The 19,594-nt window shown below is 47.1% G+C and overlaps 1 protein-coding gene across 6 annotated transcripts in view; it reads right to left on the bottom strand.

Annotated features, from left to right (window-relative positions):
• Positions 1-19,594, bottom strand: part of PAMR1 (peptidase domain containing associated with muscle regeneration 1) — a 167,998-nt gene that overhangs the window by 74,192 nt on the left and 74,212 nt on the right. Inside the window, exon 1 of one of the 6 annotated variants that reach the window (XM_070473181.1) lies at positions 2,793-3,177. The exons of the other annotated variants lie outside the window; for them this stretch is intronic. Coding sequence (XP_070329282.1) covers positions 2,793-2,865 — 73 coding nt within the window. The 5' untranslated portion in view covers positions 2,866-3,177. Of the gene's footprint in view, positions 1-2,792; positions 3,178-19,594 lie in introns of those variants that run through there. 6 annotated transcript variants of the gene reach the window in all.

Below are 19,594 nucleotides of genomic sequence, written 5' to 3'. Positions count from 1 at the left end.
GACTAAATGATCTCTCCAGTCACGCCTAGCTCCTGAAACCCATGATCCCACCATCAAATTATTTCCCTGTTGGAAAAGCTGGAGGTTCTCAGAGTATATATATATATCAAGGGAACACCCTCTTCATAGTCCCCACAAAAATCTAGCCCTGCCAAGAAGGCCCAATTTTCATAGCTCTGTCCTTGGAATTTGCTAGCACATCCCATTATAAACCAACATCTAATTTTTCTTGCCACTCCTTCCGCCTTGCTTTCTTTCCACATTCCCTTTCTCGACTGGTTGCTCCTGCCCACTGCATATCTGGGCTTCAAATTATCCTCCCCGGTTGCCTGGATGCTCGCTCCCCACCAGCTAATGTCTGTTGGAAGCAACACTTGTGAAGTTATTCATGTGAAGGCTTCATTCCCCAGAGTCACATCTTTTCAATGAGTTGTTCCTTTTAGGCTGGATCCTGCTGGCAGAGCTTCTGCTATTTGGTGAAGTCAGTGGAATTGGGTTTCTCCCCTCACATGCTGTTTGTGTTGGGTTATCATTTGGCCTGATGTTTGGATTCTCATCCTCAGACACGTGTCCCGAGTCGATGAGCAACAACCGTCTGCCGTGCCATCCCAGTGGATGTTTACATTTCATCAAATGCTCTTTTTAGAAAAGTAATTAGAGGAAATATGTTGCTAAGCTTTCCTTGACGGGGGCCAGATTCAGAGTTCCAGCAGGGAGTGGACTCACTCGCTCACAACTTGAAATATTTTCCTTCTCCACTCCATCCCTCTATGCTCCCTTTAAACGTGAATGCTTGACAGACATTGAAATAGCCTTGCTCTCCGGCTCAGTCAGCTGCTTGGCTGCCCAGACGCCAGGCACCCTCCTGAAGCTCTTCTTTTCTGTTTGTTTTTTGTTGTTGTTGTTGGTTTTGTTTTAGTCTCTAAGTCCTGTCTGACTCTTTATGGCCCCACGGACTGTAGCCCGCCAGGCTCCTCCGTCCATGGAATTCACCAGGCAAGAATACTGGAGTGGGTTGCCATTTCCTTCTCCAGAAGCTCTCCCCCACCCAAGGATTGAACCCCTGTCTCCTGCATTGGCAGGCGATTCTTTTAACAGAGTCAGCTTTCTTTCCTTAGTTAAAGGTACAAAAGATTCTCAGGTCAGGGATAAAGGGGTTTTTCAGATCCTGGAAATGGAAAAAAGGGCAGCTGAGCTTTAGTTTTTAGCTTTTATGGGTTTCAGCCATCTCACCTGCCATGTTAGAAAAAGAGATGCAGGGACAAGAAAACTAAAGCTGGAAGCCCTGGCACTGTAGAAGGAAGCAGACTCCTCTGGAGTTGGGCTTGGGCCACCGTGCCCTAGAAGGTTGGCACCAAGAGGCAGAGGTGGAACAGGGACAAGTCTTAAGGAACAGTCACCAACTAAGCCCGGGCAAGTGGCTAGGTTAAAGGATTACCAGACTCCACCCTCCCGGGCTCCTTCTCCCTACAATACTGGGCTGTTCCAGACCTCAATAGGGCAAAATTCAAATGAAACACTCTCCAGCCTGAGAGTAAATCACCAAAGAAGATTTCACCTGGGGCTGGCAGGCTACAGGTAGATGGAAAGTATTGACTAAAATGGGGGGGGGGGGGCGGTGTGCTTTTCATGTATCTCGGTTTTTGTTCATTTACCATGAAGGGATGTGCGCTGAGGTCCAGCTTCCCTTCGACAGTAGCTGATGGCTTTCTACACCCTCACCACCCAACTTCCTCTATTCCATTGTTGGCGCTTGCCAGCTCCATGCAGCAGCGAAGCATGCACTTCTTAATAAAGCAAAGGTGACAGGTCATCAGCACAGGTGACAGGTAACCCCCACAGAGGGGAGTAGCAAAGGCTCACACACTCCCTGCTCCTCCGGAAAAGCTGCCCTATTTTATCATCTATGCATCTTACCTCCTGAGGTCTCATCTTGCCTCCTGACACCTAGCCTCTCTAGCCATAGGACGGATGCTCCTAAGAAGTCCTCCTTCCCTGCTTGTCCAGCAGCAGTCACAGGACAAGCCTGCCTCTCCCCTTGCTTCTGCTGGGTCAAGAGGCTCCCAAGAGCTCTGTCTGGGTCTTGTTTCAACCTCACTTGCCCCAGGAGCCCATCTGACGTGGGGTTTGTGGCTCAGAAAATGACATGTGAAAAACACAGAAGCCACAACTCTTTCTAAATAAACTCTGGGCATCCCAAAAATCAACTTGCACTCTTCACCCCGGCTTTTTCTTCTTCTTTCTCATCCTTATCGGAAAGGAAGTGTATATATGCTGAGTGAGCACCTCTTCCTTGCTGGGAATCTGGTCTGAACGGTTGTAGTGTGAGATTTCCTCAACAAGATGCTTCAGGACAAACAGCCTCGCTGCAAGCCCTGCTCTTATTCACCTCTTTCCTCCCAGCTCACCTGGGAGGGGGATTTTTCCAGGTAGAGATTTGGCTTTTGCCTGTCAGAGGGGGCACCTGAGCCTCGGTAGAACCCCAGCGATAATTTCGTGTTTTAAAAAGCTTAAAAAAATAAAAGGCACATAAAACTGAAGCTGGTATGTTTCCTGAGGCAGTTCAGTCCTACAAGTTGGGATGGCAGAAAAACGGTGTCACGTTCTTAGGAAGAAAGGGGGACACTTCAGCACCACCAGCCAAGCCCCCAAGATTCCCACTAGGAGAAAGCTCACCACCACCACCCACAGACACACAAGCACCCTCTCTTGGGACACCCTGCTCCTGCCCCCTAACTAAACCCAGGAGACAAAAGTCCCCTCCTGGGGGTCCTGAATGCAACTCACAGTACCTCTTGGCAAGGACGAGATGAGAAGGAGCTGCAGGAAAGTAAGCCCCAGCTGCGGCCACCAGCCCAGCTCCATCGTTCCCGCGGCGGTGCCCGGAGTGACTGCTGGGGAGGGACCAAGGGAGCCCGGCGGGCAGGCGGCTCCTACGCGGACCTCCCCAAGCCCCAGCTGAGCGGGAGCTCGGGTTTCAGCTCGCCAGGCTCTCCCATCCTCACCCGAGGGGAACCACCTTCAGTCGGCGCGACGTCAGCCCAAACCTCCTCTCCGCGGCCGCCTTAACCCTTGCGGAGCCCGGGGAGGTGTGGCCACGCGGGGAGGCCCCAGGCTGTGGCTGGAAGGGAAGCTTCGGGGCACGGAGGCCCGCCCAAGTCCGGCTGGGCTCCCCCAGGCGGTGAGGGCAGGAGAGAAGCCAGCAGGACCCTGAATGGGGGGCGGAGGTAGACGGGACTGCGCCCCCCTCCCCCACCTCAGGTGAGGTCTGAAGCCCCACCCCCACCCCACCTCCAGCCCGGATGGGGGGTCCAGTGCCTGCCTTGACTGCACACACTGAGTCCGCCGGATTAAACGCCTGGCCTTGGGGGAGGGGGTGAGCTGGAGATGGGAGGAGAAAAGCGGTCAACCTGTAACCCCAGTCTCCTTCCCGCCCAGCGTTTGCTCCTGGCGCTCACAGTCTGGAAACGTCGTCCTTTGCCTCTATAGGCTGCTGGGGGTATTCTGCATGGTTCCACAGCGCCCGTTATGGTGAGTTCAGCAGCTTAAAAAGCTCCTGCCCACATGCCAGGCAGGGTACTGGGCTCAGGGATAAAAGAACACACAGGCATTGTCCTGGTAGTGAGGCCGTTCAGTCTAGGAACGGAGATAGCAAATGCCGTGTTGAAGTGAGGATGAAGGATGCGTTACAAGACAACAGCTGACATTCTTGATCAATTTCTCTGTGCCAGGCATCTGAGTACCTTACATGTATCAACTCATTTATTCCTCATAATACACCTACCATCCCGGTCTTACAGAGAGGGATACTGGGGCATGAGAGTTCAATAGCTCATCCAAGTAAATGGCAGAGCCAGGGTTTGAACCCAAGCAGCTTGGGTCCAGAAGCTACAATCCCAGCCAGCAGGCACACTGCTGCTTAAAATCCTGTGTATGCAGTGTTTTATTTAGCCATTATAGTCACCATGTACAGTAGATGGCACTGTCCCTGTAGTATGGATGTCAAAACCAAGACTCAGAGATTAAATGACTTGTTCAAGGTCACTTTGCTGGAACTGGCAGAGTAGGACTGACACCCAGGTCTAACTCAGGGAAGCACTGGGGTTTCAGGACGTGCTTAATTCCAGTTTGTGAGGTCAGATGAAGAACCAAGGTTGGGAGGAGTGATCATTCGGGCCTAGAGCACTGGGAGGCTTTCCAGAACTGGGGAAGTTTGAGCTGGGACCTGAGAGAGGCAGGATCTCAATCTATGGAGGGAGTGAGGATGTCTTTCTAAGGAAAAGGGCTGAGTTCATCTAGTGCCACTGGGAAATAAATGAGTATTTACATGTTTAATTAAAGGATACACTTATCCTTTAATTATCCTTTCTTCAAAGGACCCATGGCAATGTAAACCATTAAAATGAATTTTAGACACACCCACCCACACACACACACACACATATATATGGAATCTAGAAAGATTGTACAGATGAACCCATTTGCAGGGCAGTAATGGAGACATAAAAGCAAACTTTTGAACACAGTGAGGGAGAGGGTGGGTCAAACAGAGAGAGTAGCTTTGAAACATATACAATTCCATATGTAAAATAGAACGGTGGTGGGAATTTGCTGTATGATGCAGGGAGCTCAAACCCAATGCTCTGCGACAACCTAGAGGTTTGGGTCCGGGTGGGAGGTAGGAGGGTAGTTCAAGAGGGACGGGACACATGTACACCTATGGCTGATTCAGGCTGATGCATAGCAGAAACCAGCACAATACTGTAAAGAAATTATCTTCCAGTTAAAAGTAAGTAATTTAAAAAAAATGAATTTTAGGGACTTCCCTGGTGGTCCAGTGGCTAAGACTCCAAGCTCTCAAGGCAGGGGGCCTGGGCTTGATCCCTGGTCAGGGAACTAGCTTCAACTAAGAGTTCAGATGCCCATAACTAGAGATCCCGCATGCCACAACTAAGACCCGGTGCAGCCAAATAAAATAAATAAATAAATAAATATTAAAATGAATTTTAAACAGTTTTGAGATTACACACACACACACACATGCATGCACATATATAATCTCATTGGAAAAGACCCTGATGCTGGGAAAGATTGAAGGTGGGAGGAGAAGGGGATGCCAGAGGATGAGATGGCTGGATGGCATCACCAACTCGATGGACATGAATTTGAGTAGGATCCAGGAGTTGGTGATGGACAGGGAGGCCTGGTGTGCTGCGGTCCATGGGGTCGCAAAGAGTCGGACACGACTGAGCGACTGAACTGAACTGATACAAACACACACAGACACATCTCAGAACACAAGCCAACTCAAGAGGATAAACACTGTACAGTCTGGAAAGAGAAGGTGAAGAGAAAGCATGTAGTCATGCTGCTTGGATTTTATTCTAGAGTTAATGGAAGACTGGCTGTTTAGGAGCAGAAGGTGGGGGCCCAAAGCAAAGTCCGAGAAGAAGAGCCTCCCTGGTATCCAGAATGGGGGATGGAGGAGGCCAAGGCCCGCCTCGAGAGACCAGCTAGACTACTGAACAAGGCCTGCAGCGAGGAGCCAGCAGTGAAAGCTGAAGGGAAAACAATGGGAGGAACTTGGGGAAGGTAGAGTCCTGGGACTCAGGACAGCCTGGAAGGGCAGGAGTCCCACCATAGGTACTCCACTCGGGGAAATCCCTAAAACCCAGCCTTGCCACTGGGGCCCATCGCAGCCAAAAGACTGGAAGTAAGAACCTAGTAGTCAGATCCTCCATTTACCACTAACTCTGAATCTCAACTGTCTCATCTGTAAAATGAAAATATTAACCAAAGTTCCTTTGTGGGCTGTTTGGATAATTTAATGAGATTATGTACACAAGGCCCTTAGCACAGGATGGAGCTCATTCTAAATGCTCAATAAATATAAATCATTGTCTGTATTATCTGTCTGAGACTGACCCCCTGGAAATCCCATGGTATGGTCCTTGTTCCTAACCCTCAATTTCTGTATTAAAGTGAAATTTGTTAAAACAGGCACCAAAAATAACCTTAAAGGGGAGGGTGGGGAAAGTGCCAAAGGGCAGCTGGGTAGCAGGTTAGAAGAGGAGAGGTTTAGTTCCTTGCCGCTCAACCAGCCCTAGTTCTTTGGTGATGGGAGTAGGGAGGAGTTGACATGGTTTCCAGGTAACCATAGGATATGATCTCGTGTGGCCTCAGCCTGCAATAGTTTGGAGCAGGGCTTGGGTTCCCAGCCAGAGATTGAGACCAGGGTATGGCAGTGAAAGTACCAGATCCTAGCTCCTAGATCAGTGGTCAGTGACAAGGGCCCTGGCCCTTTGGCTTTGCAGAAAATAATTTCCACAAAGATAGAAGGTGGTGAGATAAGTGAAGTGTTTATTAAGAGGGAAAAAGAGTACAGTTGGTGTGGATAGACACACGAGGGGACTCTGAGAGAGAGTCAGTGAGTCGTGCCCTTGTGGCAGTTTGAATGACTTTTATGGGGTATTTCTTCCAGGGTTTTCTTTAGTCAATCATTTTGATTTGCCTGGTTCACAGTCCATATTCGGTATATCTCAGGATTCTCCCATGTGTGTGCATGCATGCATCTCTTAGCCTAGATGGATTTTACCGAAAAGGCATATGGGTAGCTTGGCATTAGTTAGCATCACTCCCCTCTGACCTCCAAGGAGCTTTCCTGCACATGTGTGATCGGGGAGGTCTTCAGACTTTAAGAACAAGAAATATGTGGACTGGACAGGGCCCAGCTTCCTCCCTTATTTGTTCTGCTCATCTCTTCTTGGAGTTTCAGTGCTTAGGGATTAATCTCCAATCACGTTACCCTGGTGGATGGGGGGTGGGAAGGAGGCTTCTACCTCCTGCCTCAGTATTACAGCCTCTTAGAAATCTGTTTCTCCCATTAGCTGACAATGCCACTTCCTTCTTCCCTTGTCTCCCCTCACCTACACACACACACACACACACACACACACACACACACACACACACACACACACACAAACACACACACACCCTCCCTGAGTCTACCCAGCAGCTTCATCGCTACAGCAATTTAGCCCACAGGTGATGCATGCGACCTAAAGTCTCTATTGCCAGATCTTTGCTGCTCCAGGCTTAGGGGACTGGAAACAGGCCTTCACATCTATTTTTGGTATACCCATAGGAATAATGTCACTAATTTGGGTTTGCAAATTTCCTAGGACTAGGGAACCTGGAAAGGAATTCTCAAAAAGGAGTGGGACACGTTCCTCTGGGGAACTGAAAGCAGTGATCAGATATTACCTTGTTGAACTTGACAATAAACTTGGACTGGTAGAGAAAGAGGGAAGCGATAGCTATGATAGAAAAAAGGTGGGTAGGTTGTCTGAGGTCATACAACCCTACATACATTTCAGTTTTCCTACACAAGTTTAGCTTCCTCTCTTTCCATTAACTCAATTTTTCATGTTAATAGTTTAGCGTTGTTCTAAATCAGGATTCTTGACCCAGGTTCCATGGGGTCTACCGGGAGGACTTTTCGCAGGGCCTTTGAACCTCTGGAAATGATATGCAAATTTTTCATGCAGTTTTTGGACCAAGAGGAAGTTGTGGCCTTCTAAGTCTCATAGGGATCTGCAAACACCCAGGTTTTTTAGAATCACTGATCTTCACAAGTTAACATCAAAAAATTCACCAAATATTTGTTGGGTTTGGGGAAAGTGGTTTGGCACGTACAGTGATTGAGTCTAAGCTATAAACTGCACAATGGATATTTTTAGGACCCTCCCTCCCCGCGGCCCACCCCCCCCCACCCCCCGGTTTTTTTAAATTTTGTCTTAAGAGCACTTGCTCTGGATCACACTGCCTAGTGCTGAATCCAGGTGGACCACTAGCTACTTGTGTACACCTGGGTAGTTTATTTCACCTATGATGGCTATAGTTTTCTCATCTGTTAAGTGAGGAGAATAATGGTACCTGCCCCCATGGGGTTGGAGTGAAGAGCTCAGAACAGTGTCTAAAATACACTAAGTACTCAGGAAACACTATTTTTATTATGGTTCTCTTCCCCTCCTGCCCTCACTTTCCTCACCCACTTCTGGGAGGAATAAATCACTAGAAAGGCAGGATGTAAAAGAGGCCAAGTGCCATGCTGGGGAACAGGGAACGATACCTGGAATTAAAAATTATCTTCTTATAATGAGCACCCAGAAATCAACAATTGGCTGTAGTAGATGGAGTCGGGCCACCCATTTAATTACAAGTCACAGTCCCCACTAATTTTCACATGAAAGGATAAGGCACTCTAAAAAACCTGAACCTTTTTCACTGCCATGGGAGGCTGATTGCATGTGAATACACAGAAAGAAACCACAGTGGAGGCTGTCTTGTGAATGACAACAGTTCCACAGTCTCCAAGCTATAACTTTTTCAGATCAGCAGCTTGAGCAGAGACCATCCAGGGCAAGCCAGAGAGAACAGCTAGGGTGAGACCCGTCTCTAAGCCTACGAGAGGCATCCCAGACTGTTTGCTGGTCATTATGTTTGATTTTCACCAGCCGAAGGAAACACAAAGTTCAAGTCACCCAGGGCCAGAGATGGAGAAGGGTAGTCTGGGGGAAAGACAAAGGGCCCTTCCACCAGAGCCTGCTCTAACTGGCCCCGCCATGGAAGTCTCCAGCCCTAATGAATCCCGGCTGTTCACCTACACAACAAGCGGTGATGTTGTGCCTCCAGGGCTGGCTCAGCTCCACTCCCTTTCCACCGGGAGCTGGGCAAGCGGGTAGGTGAGTCTGTGGTTCTTTCTTTGGCCACATTCTTCTTGCTCTATGTCATTCTTCATGGAAATTGCTGAAAGAGGGCGCGCTTCCTTCCTTTATGGTCATTGCACTCCTGAATCTCTTGGGGAAACCAGTTCTTGATTTTCATATGTGTATTTATAAACTTCAATTTAAATCAAAATTTCTGCTATGCCACGAGCTGCAAAACTTTATAAAGAACTCTGGCAAAAACTGGGACCCCAGTCCAAATGACTAACTCAAGAGTTACATGTAGTTGTGCCGTTTTGACATATGGCTGAGCCATTTTGGGTGGAGAAAGGACCAAAACATAGAAGAATGCTGAGGGAAGGCAGCAGGGTATTGTGGCATGAAAAAAGCGCCAGGTCCCAGGGTGAACCAAGGCTCTACTCCCTCCTGGCTGGGTGAACTTGGGCAAATCCATCGGCTCCTCTGAGTCTCACTCTGAAAGAAGTGAAAAGTGTCAGTCACCCAGTCCTGTCCGACTTTTTGTGACCCCATGAACTGTAGCCCACTAGGCGCCTCTGTCTATGGGATTCTCCAACCAAGAATACTGGAGTGGGCTGCCATTTACTCCTCCAGGGGATCTTCCTGACCCAGGGATCGAAACTGCATCTCCTATGGCTCTTGCATTGCAGGCAGATTCTTTACCACATGAGCCACCAGGAAAGCAGCAGTCTCACTTTTGTCATCAGTAAAAAGGAGGTGAGAGCTGCCTTATCATTCCGGTGAGATTAAAATGAGGCTGGCCTGCATAATGACAGCTCAATCAAGGTTGACTGTTATGAACATCAAATCTTAGAGCTTCATTTTGAAGTAGGTACCATTTTCCACAGCTCTGGTGATGGAAGTTAGGTTATGTTCCTGTATTGATTTGAAGCCAATGTGTGTCTGAAAAATATATTGCCTTGTACAGTTATGCTTCCAGTTGGAGGTCTAGGGGCAGAGTGTGCATTTGTTCAAAGACAAATTGAGAGGTCTGACCTGAGTGGACCCAGTCCAGGTGCTAAAGAAAAAAGCATTCTGACGTTTGTTAAAGACTGTAGGGAAGGGGACTTCCTTAGTGGTCCAGTGGTTAAGAATCCACCTTCCAATGCAGGGGACATGGGTTCAGTCCCTGGTCAGGGGAACTCAGATCTCACATGCCACAGAGCAACAAAGTCTATGCTGCAACCACTAAGTCCACGTGACAGCTAGAGAGTCTGTGCACTGCAACAAAAGGTCCTGCCAACAGACGGAACATTCCAGATGCATGTAACCAGGGGGTCCAATCTGGTCTGAAGGTCGGAAAAGTTAACCTGAGAAGATGACATTGAGCTTCAGAGCTGAAGAAACACAGAGGGAAGGGAGAGTGGAGGACAAGAGATGAGAAAGACCGGGTACTAAGGTGGCTACAGGGGCAGGCAGGCCTTGAAAACCATGAACTTGATTCTGCGGGGGTCATGAGAAACAACTTGAGGGTCAGTCACCTGATCAGATGGGTGTCCCAGGTTCTCCTCTCTGCAACAATATCCAGTATGCAACGGGACGGAGAGAAGTGGCTTGAGAGGCACCGAGGAGGTAGAAAAGATGCACTCAGTGATCACGGTATAGATTGAGAGGAAAAATACAGGAGCAAAGTGAGGGTTATCCCTGTTGCTGACCACATAGGTGTGGACAAATGCCCGGTGGTGATCTATGCAGGACTGCTCTCCTCTCTCTCAGCCTCTCTCTCTGTCTCTGTCAGATCACTCACTCTGGGAGAAGTCAACTGTGCAAAGCTCACGTGGAAAGGAACCAAAGCTTCCTGACAACAGTCCCTCAGAGGAGCTGCTCCCAGACCCCCGACCTTCAGAAACTAGGCAAGATAACAAATCATGTTGCTTGGCACTGCTAAATTTGTTCCATGGCAAGAAATGACTAATACAAAAGATCTCTGAATTGGATGATCTTTAGAAGAAACTAAAAGTGTCTATACAGTTGGTAAATCTGCAGCCGAATGAAAACTGCTAGAGTTTAAAGACCCAATGGTGATAAATTTAATAGAGTGAGACTATCACAGGAAAGAGGTTTTCAGCAGTGCATAACAGCAAACCCAGCTTACCTGGCTTAAACAATAAGGAATTGTATTGTCCAGTATAGCAGTAAGTCCACAGTTAGGATGACTCCAGAGCTCAGTCTGTGCCCCAAAAATAGTGTTAAATATTTAAATAGCTCTAAGTAACCAGCAGATATATATGGTATGCACATATTTATATAGACTCTTAGGACATATAAATAAAGCATATGTTGTATGGATGGCTAACAGGCACATGAAAAGTGCTCATCATCGTTAATTATTAAAGAAATGCAAATAAAAACTATAGCAATGTATCACCTCACACCTGTCAGAATGGCCATCATCAAAAAGTCTACAAATAATAAATGCTGGAGCGGGTATGGAGAAAAGAGAAACTTCCTATACTGCTGGTGGGAATGTAAATCCGTATAGTCACTGTGGAAAACAGCATGGAGCTTCCTCAAAAACCTAAAAGTAGGGGTGCCATATGACCCAAATGAACAGAGGAGTCGGGTGAGCTACAGTAACCATGGGGTCACAAAGTGTTGGACACAACTGAGCGACTAGCACACACAGTCGCTTTGGTCATGTTCAGCTCTTTGCAACCCCATGGACTATAGCAGGCCAGGCTTCTCTGTCCATGGGGTTCTCCAGGCAAGATACTGGAGTGGGTTGCAATTTCCTCCTCCAGGGATCTTCCCGACCCAGAGACTGAACCAGCATCTCTTAATGTCTGCTGCATTGGCAGCCAGGTTCTTTAACACTGGCACCACCTGGGATGCTATATATATATGTGTGTGTGTGTGTGTGTGTGTGTGTGTGTGTGTATACATATATATATATATGGAATATTATATGGAATAAAAAAGAATGAAATAATGCCACTTGCAGCAACATGGATGGACCTAGAGGTGATCAGACTAAGTGAAGTAAGTCAGATAGAAAAAGACCAATATTTTATCACTTATATGTGGAATCTAAAAAATGGTACCAACGAACTTATTTACAGAACAGAAACAGACTCATGGACATAGAAAACAAACTTATAGTCACCAAAGGGGAAGGCAGGGAGGGATAAATTAGGGGTATGGAATTAACAGATACATACTACCATATGTAAAATAGATAACAAGGATTTACGGTATAACACAGAGAACTATATTCACTATTTTGTAATAACCTATAATGGAAAATAATTTTTTAAAAGGATATATATATATACACACATATATGCAAATCACATTCTGTACCTGAAACTAAGTTTTATAAATCAACCACACTACAGTTAAAAACAGCATATGTTACTTGTGAATACAAACTTATTAAACTATTAAAAATAGGTAGAAATGACATGGTAGTGGTGGTGGTTTAGTCGCTAAGTCATGTCCGACTCTTGTGACCCCATGGAAATGACATACAGTACCTTAAAGGCAGTAGTTACCATTGAAAACAAGGGGTATGAGGATTCCCTAGTGGTCCAGTGGTGAAGAATCCACCTTACAATGCAGGGGATAATGGTTCCACCCCTGGTCCGGGATCCCACATGCCGTGGGGGGACGGGGGCCATGAGCCACAACTACTGAGCCCACACTCCAGAGCCCATGGCTCGTGAGCTGCAACTACTGAAGCCTGCGAACTCTAGAGCCTGTGCTCCGTAACAAGAGAATTCACCGCAGTGAGAAGCCTGCATCCTGCAGCTGGACAGTGGCCCCCACCCACTGCAACTAGAGAAAGTTCACACACAGCAATGAGGAACCCAAAGACCCAGCACAGCCAAAAAGAAAGAAAAAAAAGGAAGGGTGTCGCCAAACGTGATATATGAAAGTTTAGCTTAAATACTAAACAAGCAAAAGAGAAATTGAAGCAATTGAAGCCAAATGTTAACATCTGTCTCTCTTTGAGGCTAGTACATAGGGTTCTGTTATAGTCTGGAATTTTTTTGGATGTCTGGATTATTAATAATTATATCTATATTTTATAAAGCAGCTACAAAAATGTAAGAAAAGGACGCATGGGAAAATATTTTAATGGACAGATAAGACAAGCATTTATTCTTTAAGAAAACATTTTGAAAGAATAAAATAATGCCATTTGCAGCAATATGGATGGACCTACAGATTATCATAACAGTGAAGGAAGTCAGAAACAGAAAGACAAATGCCGTGTGATACCACTTATATGTGGAATCTAAAATATGACACAGAAGAACTTATCTACGAAACAGAAACAGGCTCACAGACATAGAGAACAGACTTATGGTTGTCAAGGGGATTGGGGGTAGGGGAGGGATGGATTGGGAGCTGGGGATTGGCAGATGCAGACTGGGACAGACAGAATGAATCAACAACAAAGTTCTACTGTATAGCACAGGGGACTATATTCAATATCCTGTGAAAAAGCATAATGGAAAAGAATATGGAAAAGAATGTATGTATACATATAACTGAATCACTTTGCTAGGCAGCAGACATGCTCACAACATTATAAATCAAGTATACTTAAACTTTAAAAAAAAGAAAACATTTTGAGTGTCTCCTATGTGTCAGCCACATTCTACGCTATGGGGACAGCATGGTGAACAAGACAGAGTGACTCCTGTCTCCATGGAGCTTACATCCTCCTGGGCAAAGATATATAACGAACAAAGAAGAGCAGACCAGATGGGAGAGCGCTATGCTAGAAATGAAACAGAGAACTATGCTAGGAGTGATGGAGGAAGGTACTTTGGTTTGTGGAATCAGAGCAGGCATCTCTGAGAAGGTGACAAGGAAGCTGACTCCTAGAGTAAAACATCATGAGCGCCTCCAAGGAAAGGGCATTCCAGGCACACAGAACAGCTAATGTAAAGGCTCTGAGCTAGGAATGAGCTTAGAGTGCACAGGAGCACGAAGAAGTCCAGTGTGGCCAGCACACAAGTGCATAACCCACTCTCTAGAAAAGGGGATATGGCAGGGGCTGGGAGAACATGCTCGGATGACCAAGTGAATTCACACCAACGTCGCATTACCTTTGGGGCACTGGGGAATTCTCTGAAAATTTAGTGGAAAGCTATGGATCCTGGAAAAATACACACATACTGATTTTGCTTATAATTTCAGGATATACGTGGACCCTCTGAAGCCCACCCAGAAATGATCTAATTGCAGCATTCAAACTTAAGCCACATTATTCCCGGTTGGTGAGGGTATGGGGGCCTGACCATTTGTACTCAGATGCAGGCCATTTCTACTCTAGTGTTCCCTACCATGCCGGCCAATGCTATACCAGTCTGAAGGTCTGCTACCCCATCCTCCTGTGTTTCCCCTTGCTTTTCACCAGGTCAGACCTACGTAGCAGTCTGAAGGCTCTCCCTGCCTAATCCTGCTTCTTTCCCATTTATGTTTCATAGGGTTTACCACCAAGAATTCTTTTTTTTTAATGTATTTACTTGTGGTTGTGCTGGGTCTTCATTGCCATACACGGGCTTTGTCTGGTTGCGGCAAGCAGACACTACACTCCAATTGCTGTGTGCAGGCTTCTCACTGCGGTGGCTTCTCTTATTGAGGTGAGAACTCTATAGCAGGGGTTCAGTAGTTGTGGCACATGGGCCCACCTGCCCCAGGGCCTGTGGAATTCTCCTGGACCGGGAATTGAACCTGGGTCCGCTGCACTGGCAGGCAGATTTCCAACCACTGGACCACAAGGGAGGTGCTACTGCCAAGAATTCTATCTGGCACTTCTAACTTTGCTTGGTGTCTGCTTCTTAGACACCAGCACAACCAATATTGTATTGGAACCAACCAATACTGTATTGGAACCAACCAATACAATCAGTACTGGGAATAATAAAAAGTAAGAGGTGATAAGAGGGAGTTTTGGTTCTAGATTACACAGCTAGCAAGGAAATCCCCATTCCCCAGTGGTATTTGAGGTATAGATAACCCTGGCACAAAGAGGCAACCCAACTGCTAAAGATTTCCCAAGTGGCTACTTAGAAGTACTTCCTAGTGGAGGAGAATGCCTGGGCTGGGATGAAGATTCAGGCTTTTACTCATTATGGATGAATAGCACATTTAAGGACAATGGAATCAGCCGGTTACTAAGTTGATCTGATGCCCTGCAGAGGGATAATGAGAAACGAAGCATAATTAACAAATTTAAATACTAAGTGTGAAAGCCAGTGGTCCTCTTTGGTAGTTCCTGCAGTAGGAGAGTGGATTAAACTGAGAAACAAACTCGGGTTATGATATTTATAGGCTTCAAAGAGAGTGGAATGCTTAGTCATGGCTGGTCTACTATGCTATGATATCAGTGTCCTGCCTGGAAAAACTTGAACTCTTGAACCTGACATTGACTCATCTGTATGGATACTCCCAAAGTATGTGGTTCCACTGAATTCCCTGAATCCCCCGAGCCTTCAGAGATGGCTCATCTGTTCCTGTTAAGAACCGGAGCTCCGTCCTATGGGAAGAAACAGTATGGGTGTTTTCCCACTGCAAGAAGACAAGGGTCCTCCTCAGGACTTTGCCTCAGGCCCGTCTTGGCTACCGGGCCAGAAAACAGGGTTAAGTTCCATCCTAATCCCAGTTTAGAACATGATGAGCAAAGAAAGAGACAAATGCCAATGGAGCTGCAAGAATTAAGCAGCAAGTACCAGCAGGAGCCAGGGGAGTACCCAGGGGATTGGATGTTGAGGGTGCTTGATCAAGGAGTAGGGCTTCCCTGGTAGCTCAGATGGTAAAGCGTCTGCCTGCAATGAGGGAGACCTGGGTTCAATCCCCGGGTCGGGAAGATCCCTGGAGAAGAAAATGTCAACCACCCACTCCAGTACTCTTGCCTGGAAAATTCCATGGATGAAGGAGCCTGGTAGGCTACAGTCCATGGAATCTCAAAGAGTTGGACATGACTGAGCAACTTCACTGGCACTGACTGGATCAAGGAGTACAGAACAGAAGAACAGACAAGCAAAAGTTCATTTAATTGGGAGTACTCTTTAGGAACATGGATTTAATGCCTTGGCAACAACCCTAGGGTCTGGGCAAATTTGCTGGTAGGTAACTCTAAAAAAGGGTTTTCCAGTTGGCTCAGTGATAAAGAATCCCTCTGCCAATGCAGCCGATATGGGTTTGATCCCAGGGTTGGGAAGATCCCTGGAGAAGGAAATGGCGACCCACTCCAGTATTCTTGCCTGGGAAATCTCATGGACAGAGGAGCCTGGAGGGCTACGGGCCATGAGGTGGCAGAGCCAGACATAACTTAGTGACTAGAAACAAAAACAAAATGGAAAATAAAAATATGGAGAAAACAATAGCTCATGCTGACCAAGCAGTAATGTCTGAGGTACTGTGGAAACCAGTGGGATTAAATGACTCAGGGAAATGGGCATTTTTGAATTGGATATATTACATGAGGACAGAAGATGCATCAGAAATTTATTTCCATGGAAGGACCTAGAGAAGGCACTGTTCACAATGGCCATCAACAACATGATGATGGGATGAATATTAGTATCACTAAGACATTCAGTGGTGAGTTTCTTCTATAGGCTAAGGCTGATTATAAGAAATATGTCACAAAACTTGGCTTACTAATAGCAATGGGAATGATAAGGCCTCAAAACAATAAAGTCCAAATGATAGTTATTAATCACCAGAAATGAGGGGACCCCACAATTACCACCACAATCAATAACATTGGAGGGGCAACCAAGGGGGCTTGACCCTCAAGAAGTTGTGGGTATAGTTAATAGAACATGGTATTCCTTAGAGACAAAAGATCAGGCAGAAATGGAGGGTGCTGCTTAATATATACAATCAAAAGAGGCAAGAATAGATGAGCAAGAGGCTGAGGGTGATTACCTCAACAGAAGTTGTGAATCTAACTCAATTCCTGAACATGAGCCAGTTTTCATACCCAGAATACACACACATTACACATTAGCAGAGACATTACTTTGCCAACAAAGGTCCATCTAGTCAAAGCTATGGTTTTTCCAGTAGTCATGCATGGATGTGAGAGTTGGACCATAAAGAAATCTAAGTGCTGAAGAATTGATGCTTTTGAACTGTGGTGTTGGAGAAGACTCTTGAGAGTCCCTTGGACAGCAAGGAGATCAAACCAGTCAATCCTAAAGGAAATCAGTTCTGAATATTCATTGGAAGGACTGATGCTGAAGCTTCAATACTTTGGCCACCTGATGTGAAGAACTGACTCATTGGAAAAGACCCTGATGCTGGGAAAGATTGAAGGCAGGAGGAGAAGGGGATGACAGAGAATCAGATGGTTGGATGGCATCACAAACTCAGTGGACATGGGTTTGAGCAAGCTCCAGGAGTTGGTATGGACAGGGAAGTCTGGCATGCTGCAGTCTGTGGGGTTGCAAAGAGTCAGATATGACTGAGAAACTGACCTGAACTTCCACTAAAGCAGCAATAACAGCAGGGAGCTGCTGACCCATGAAAACTGGCACCAACAACTTAGCATGACCTGACTGAGAGTGTTTTCAAACCAAGTTTCCTAGGAATGAAGGGGTTACTCGCTGCTAAGTGGCTTGGCAATGAGCAGCATGAATTGTGGTGCATTTGGAGGAGTCTGGGCCTTGTAACAAAGTCTTCCATTCCTTCTGCACTGCTGACTTGACCACGGGCCTTTAACTTTCAGTCTTAAGTTTCCATGAGCTGCAACAGAACTGTCATCAGGGAAAGTACACCACTCTCCAAAGGACTTAGAGGTTGGGAGGGATCTCTGCTCCCCATCCATAAATCCAAGTCTGTGCATGCCTCTCTTAGGCTCTGCAAACCTACTTTACCCCATCTCCTTCACAGCGGGGCTCCCAGAGCCTCAGGACAGCCATAAGTCAGGCTGGACCAGAGCTTCACTGACACCAGGATCCTCCTGAACGTCCCTCTGGTGGACTGGGCCCAGTTACTTGTGACTCCGCTCTGGACCCTTTTCTTATCATATTTCATTGGAAAATCTGATCTTATTTAAGGTTTGTTTTTCCAATAGTGTTTCTGGGCAGGTGACCAGCGGAATGCAGCCAGGGAAATGTAAACAGTTAATGAAACCTAACAAGGTGCACACTTTCAGTTCTATTTCATGCCTCCAATGACTCTGTCTCTCATATTTCCTCGGCTGTGTTCTTTCTCCTGGGTACAGTCTGGGCCTGTTCTCCATCACCATGGCACGAGCCTCTGGGAATCACAGGTGTCTGCAGTCATTAGAAATTCAAATCCACCTGCTGGACCACGCGCAAGAAGAAGGGCAACTCGGGGTCGGCAGAGACGAGATGGGTGAGGGGTGGCTGTCTGGCCACAAGCCCAGAGGGGCCCATAAATCATGCTGGTTTCCAGAGGCAAGGAGCTTTAATGGGAGTCAGGTGAGAGGCCCACCTGTGGCCAGACGGCTGGATGCTATTAAACAGTGGCCCCAGAAGGTCTTGAAAGTGGGTGTCTGTGGTTCCTTACACCCTGGAAGCAATTTATGGCCCATGCCTGCTCTTTCTCTGGGTCTCAGGACATCTCTCCTCCTCTGTTCACCTCCTCTATTCCCTCTTTTTTCCAGGTTGTTTTCCTCTCTCCTCTCCTCCTCCCTATCTTTACAGCGAAGCAAGGCTTAAGAATCTAAGCATGAGGTCAGACTAGGACACCACTTAACTAGGGCAAGGGGATTTTCTAGCACATGGCTGATGCTCAGTGGGCCACTTGAAACCCTCTGGAAGGAGCCTGGGAAATGGGCTTGGGGCCCGGTGAAAATGGGAAGTGATCCATTTTGTCATTGTCCTTCGTTTCCACCCCTTCCCTGTTTTAGCATCTTTTGCTTCTCTATGGACCTCTCCTCCCAGGCCTCACCCAGGCCTGCCATCTCTGCTCATCCCTTCTTCAACCCCTCCCCTGCTTACTCAGGGGGTCCAGCTCTTCCAATAAAGCGTCTTTGCTAAGCACAAGCTTATAAGCCAAAGGAATGACCTTGAAGGAGGGCATCCGTGAATTCAGGGTGTGCCACCGGGGGAAGACGTTTCAGGCATGCCGGCTTTCTTCTGTCCCTCCAGCCACAGGACATGGAGCCACCCCGCCTAGAGGCCTGCTTGTCTCTTAGCATCAGTCCATCCACCCCCCCAGGTCTCAGGGAAGTATCTTAGGGAAGTATCAGTGATCTACCCAAGTACTCCAAACTCCTTTAGGTACCAGGAGACAGCAAGGCCAGAGCTCAGATCTCTATCCTAGCTGTCTGCTCTTGGAAAACTTGCCTTTCTCTTTGGGTTCTTCTTCCCCCCAGGATAGTGAAGGGTTGATCTATATGACCTAAGGTCTCTCTTAGCCTCTAACTTTAGGGGATTATTCTATATCAATCAGATATTCTCCGCCTCTGGTGTGTAACTAAACGAAGCTCACTATTATTGCCATTCCCACACATCCCTGGATCTTTCTTCCGTAGAATCTCAGCCCCCAGGAGATCTCAGCCTCTTGTCCCAGTGACCCCTGGGGGTATCTCCCAGGTGATCATAAATCAGTCAACTATCACAGATACAATGCATCCAGTTGCAGCCACTGGGTTTTTCTCTTCCCCACCCCCACACACACCTGTGCCTCCTGCGTCTAGAGCTCCCTTAGAACTCACCGCGTGGCCTGCGAGCTGCTGCTGACCCTAGTTCAAGGCCAGTGTCCACACAAGTGTGCTACCTGCCACTGCTCCCAAGCTGCTGGACTTCCAAGTTTAGTCCACTCCAAAGTGACACAGTGGCCTCCCTCCCCCATTCAGAGTAACGCAGAGTCACTCTGACCTCCAGAAGGACCTGCTTGTGCCCTCAAGGGTCATG

Source organism: Odocoileus virginianus, chromosome 10, assembly GCF_023699985.2.
Source record: "Odocoileus virginianus isolate 20LAN1187 ecotype Illinois chromosome 10, Ovbor_1.2, whole genome shotgun sequence".
NCBI lineage: Eukaryota > Metazoa > Chordata > Mammalia > Artiodactyla > Cervidae > Odocoileus > Odocoileus virginianus.
This window is presented reverse-complemented; position numbering and strand designations above follow the sequence as displayed.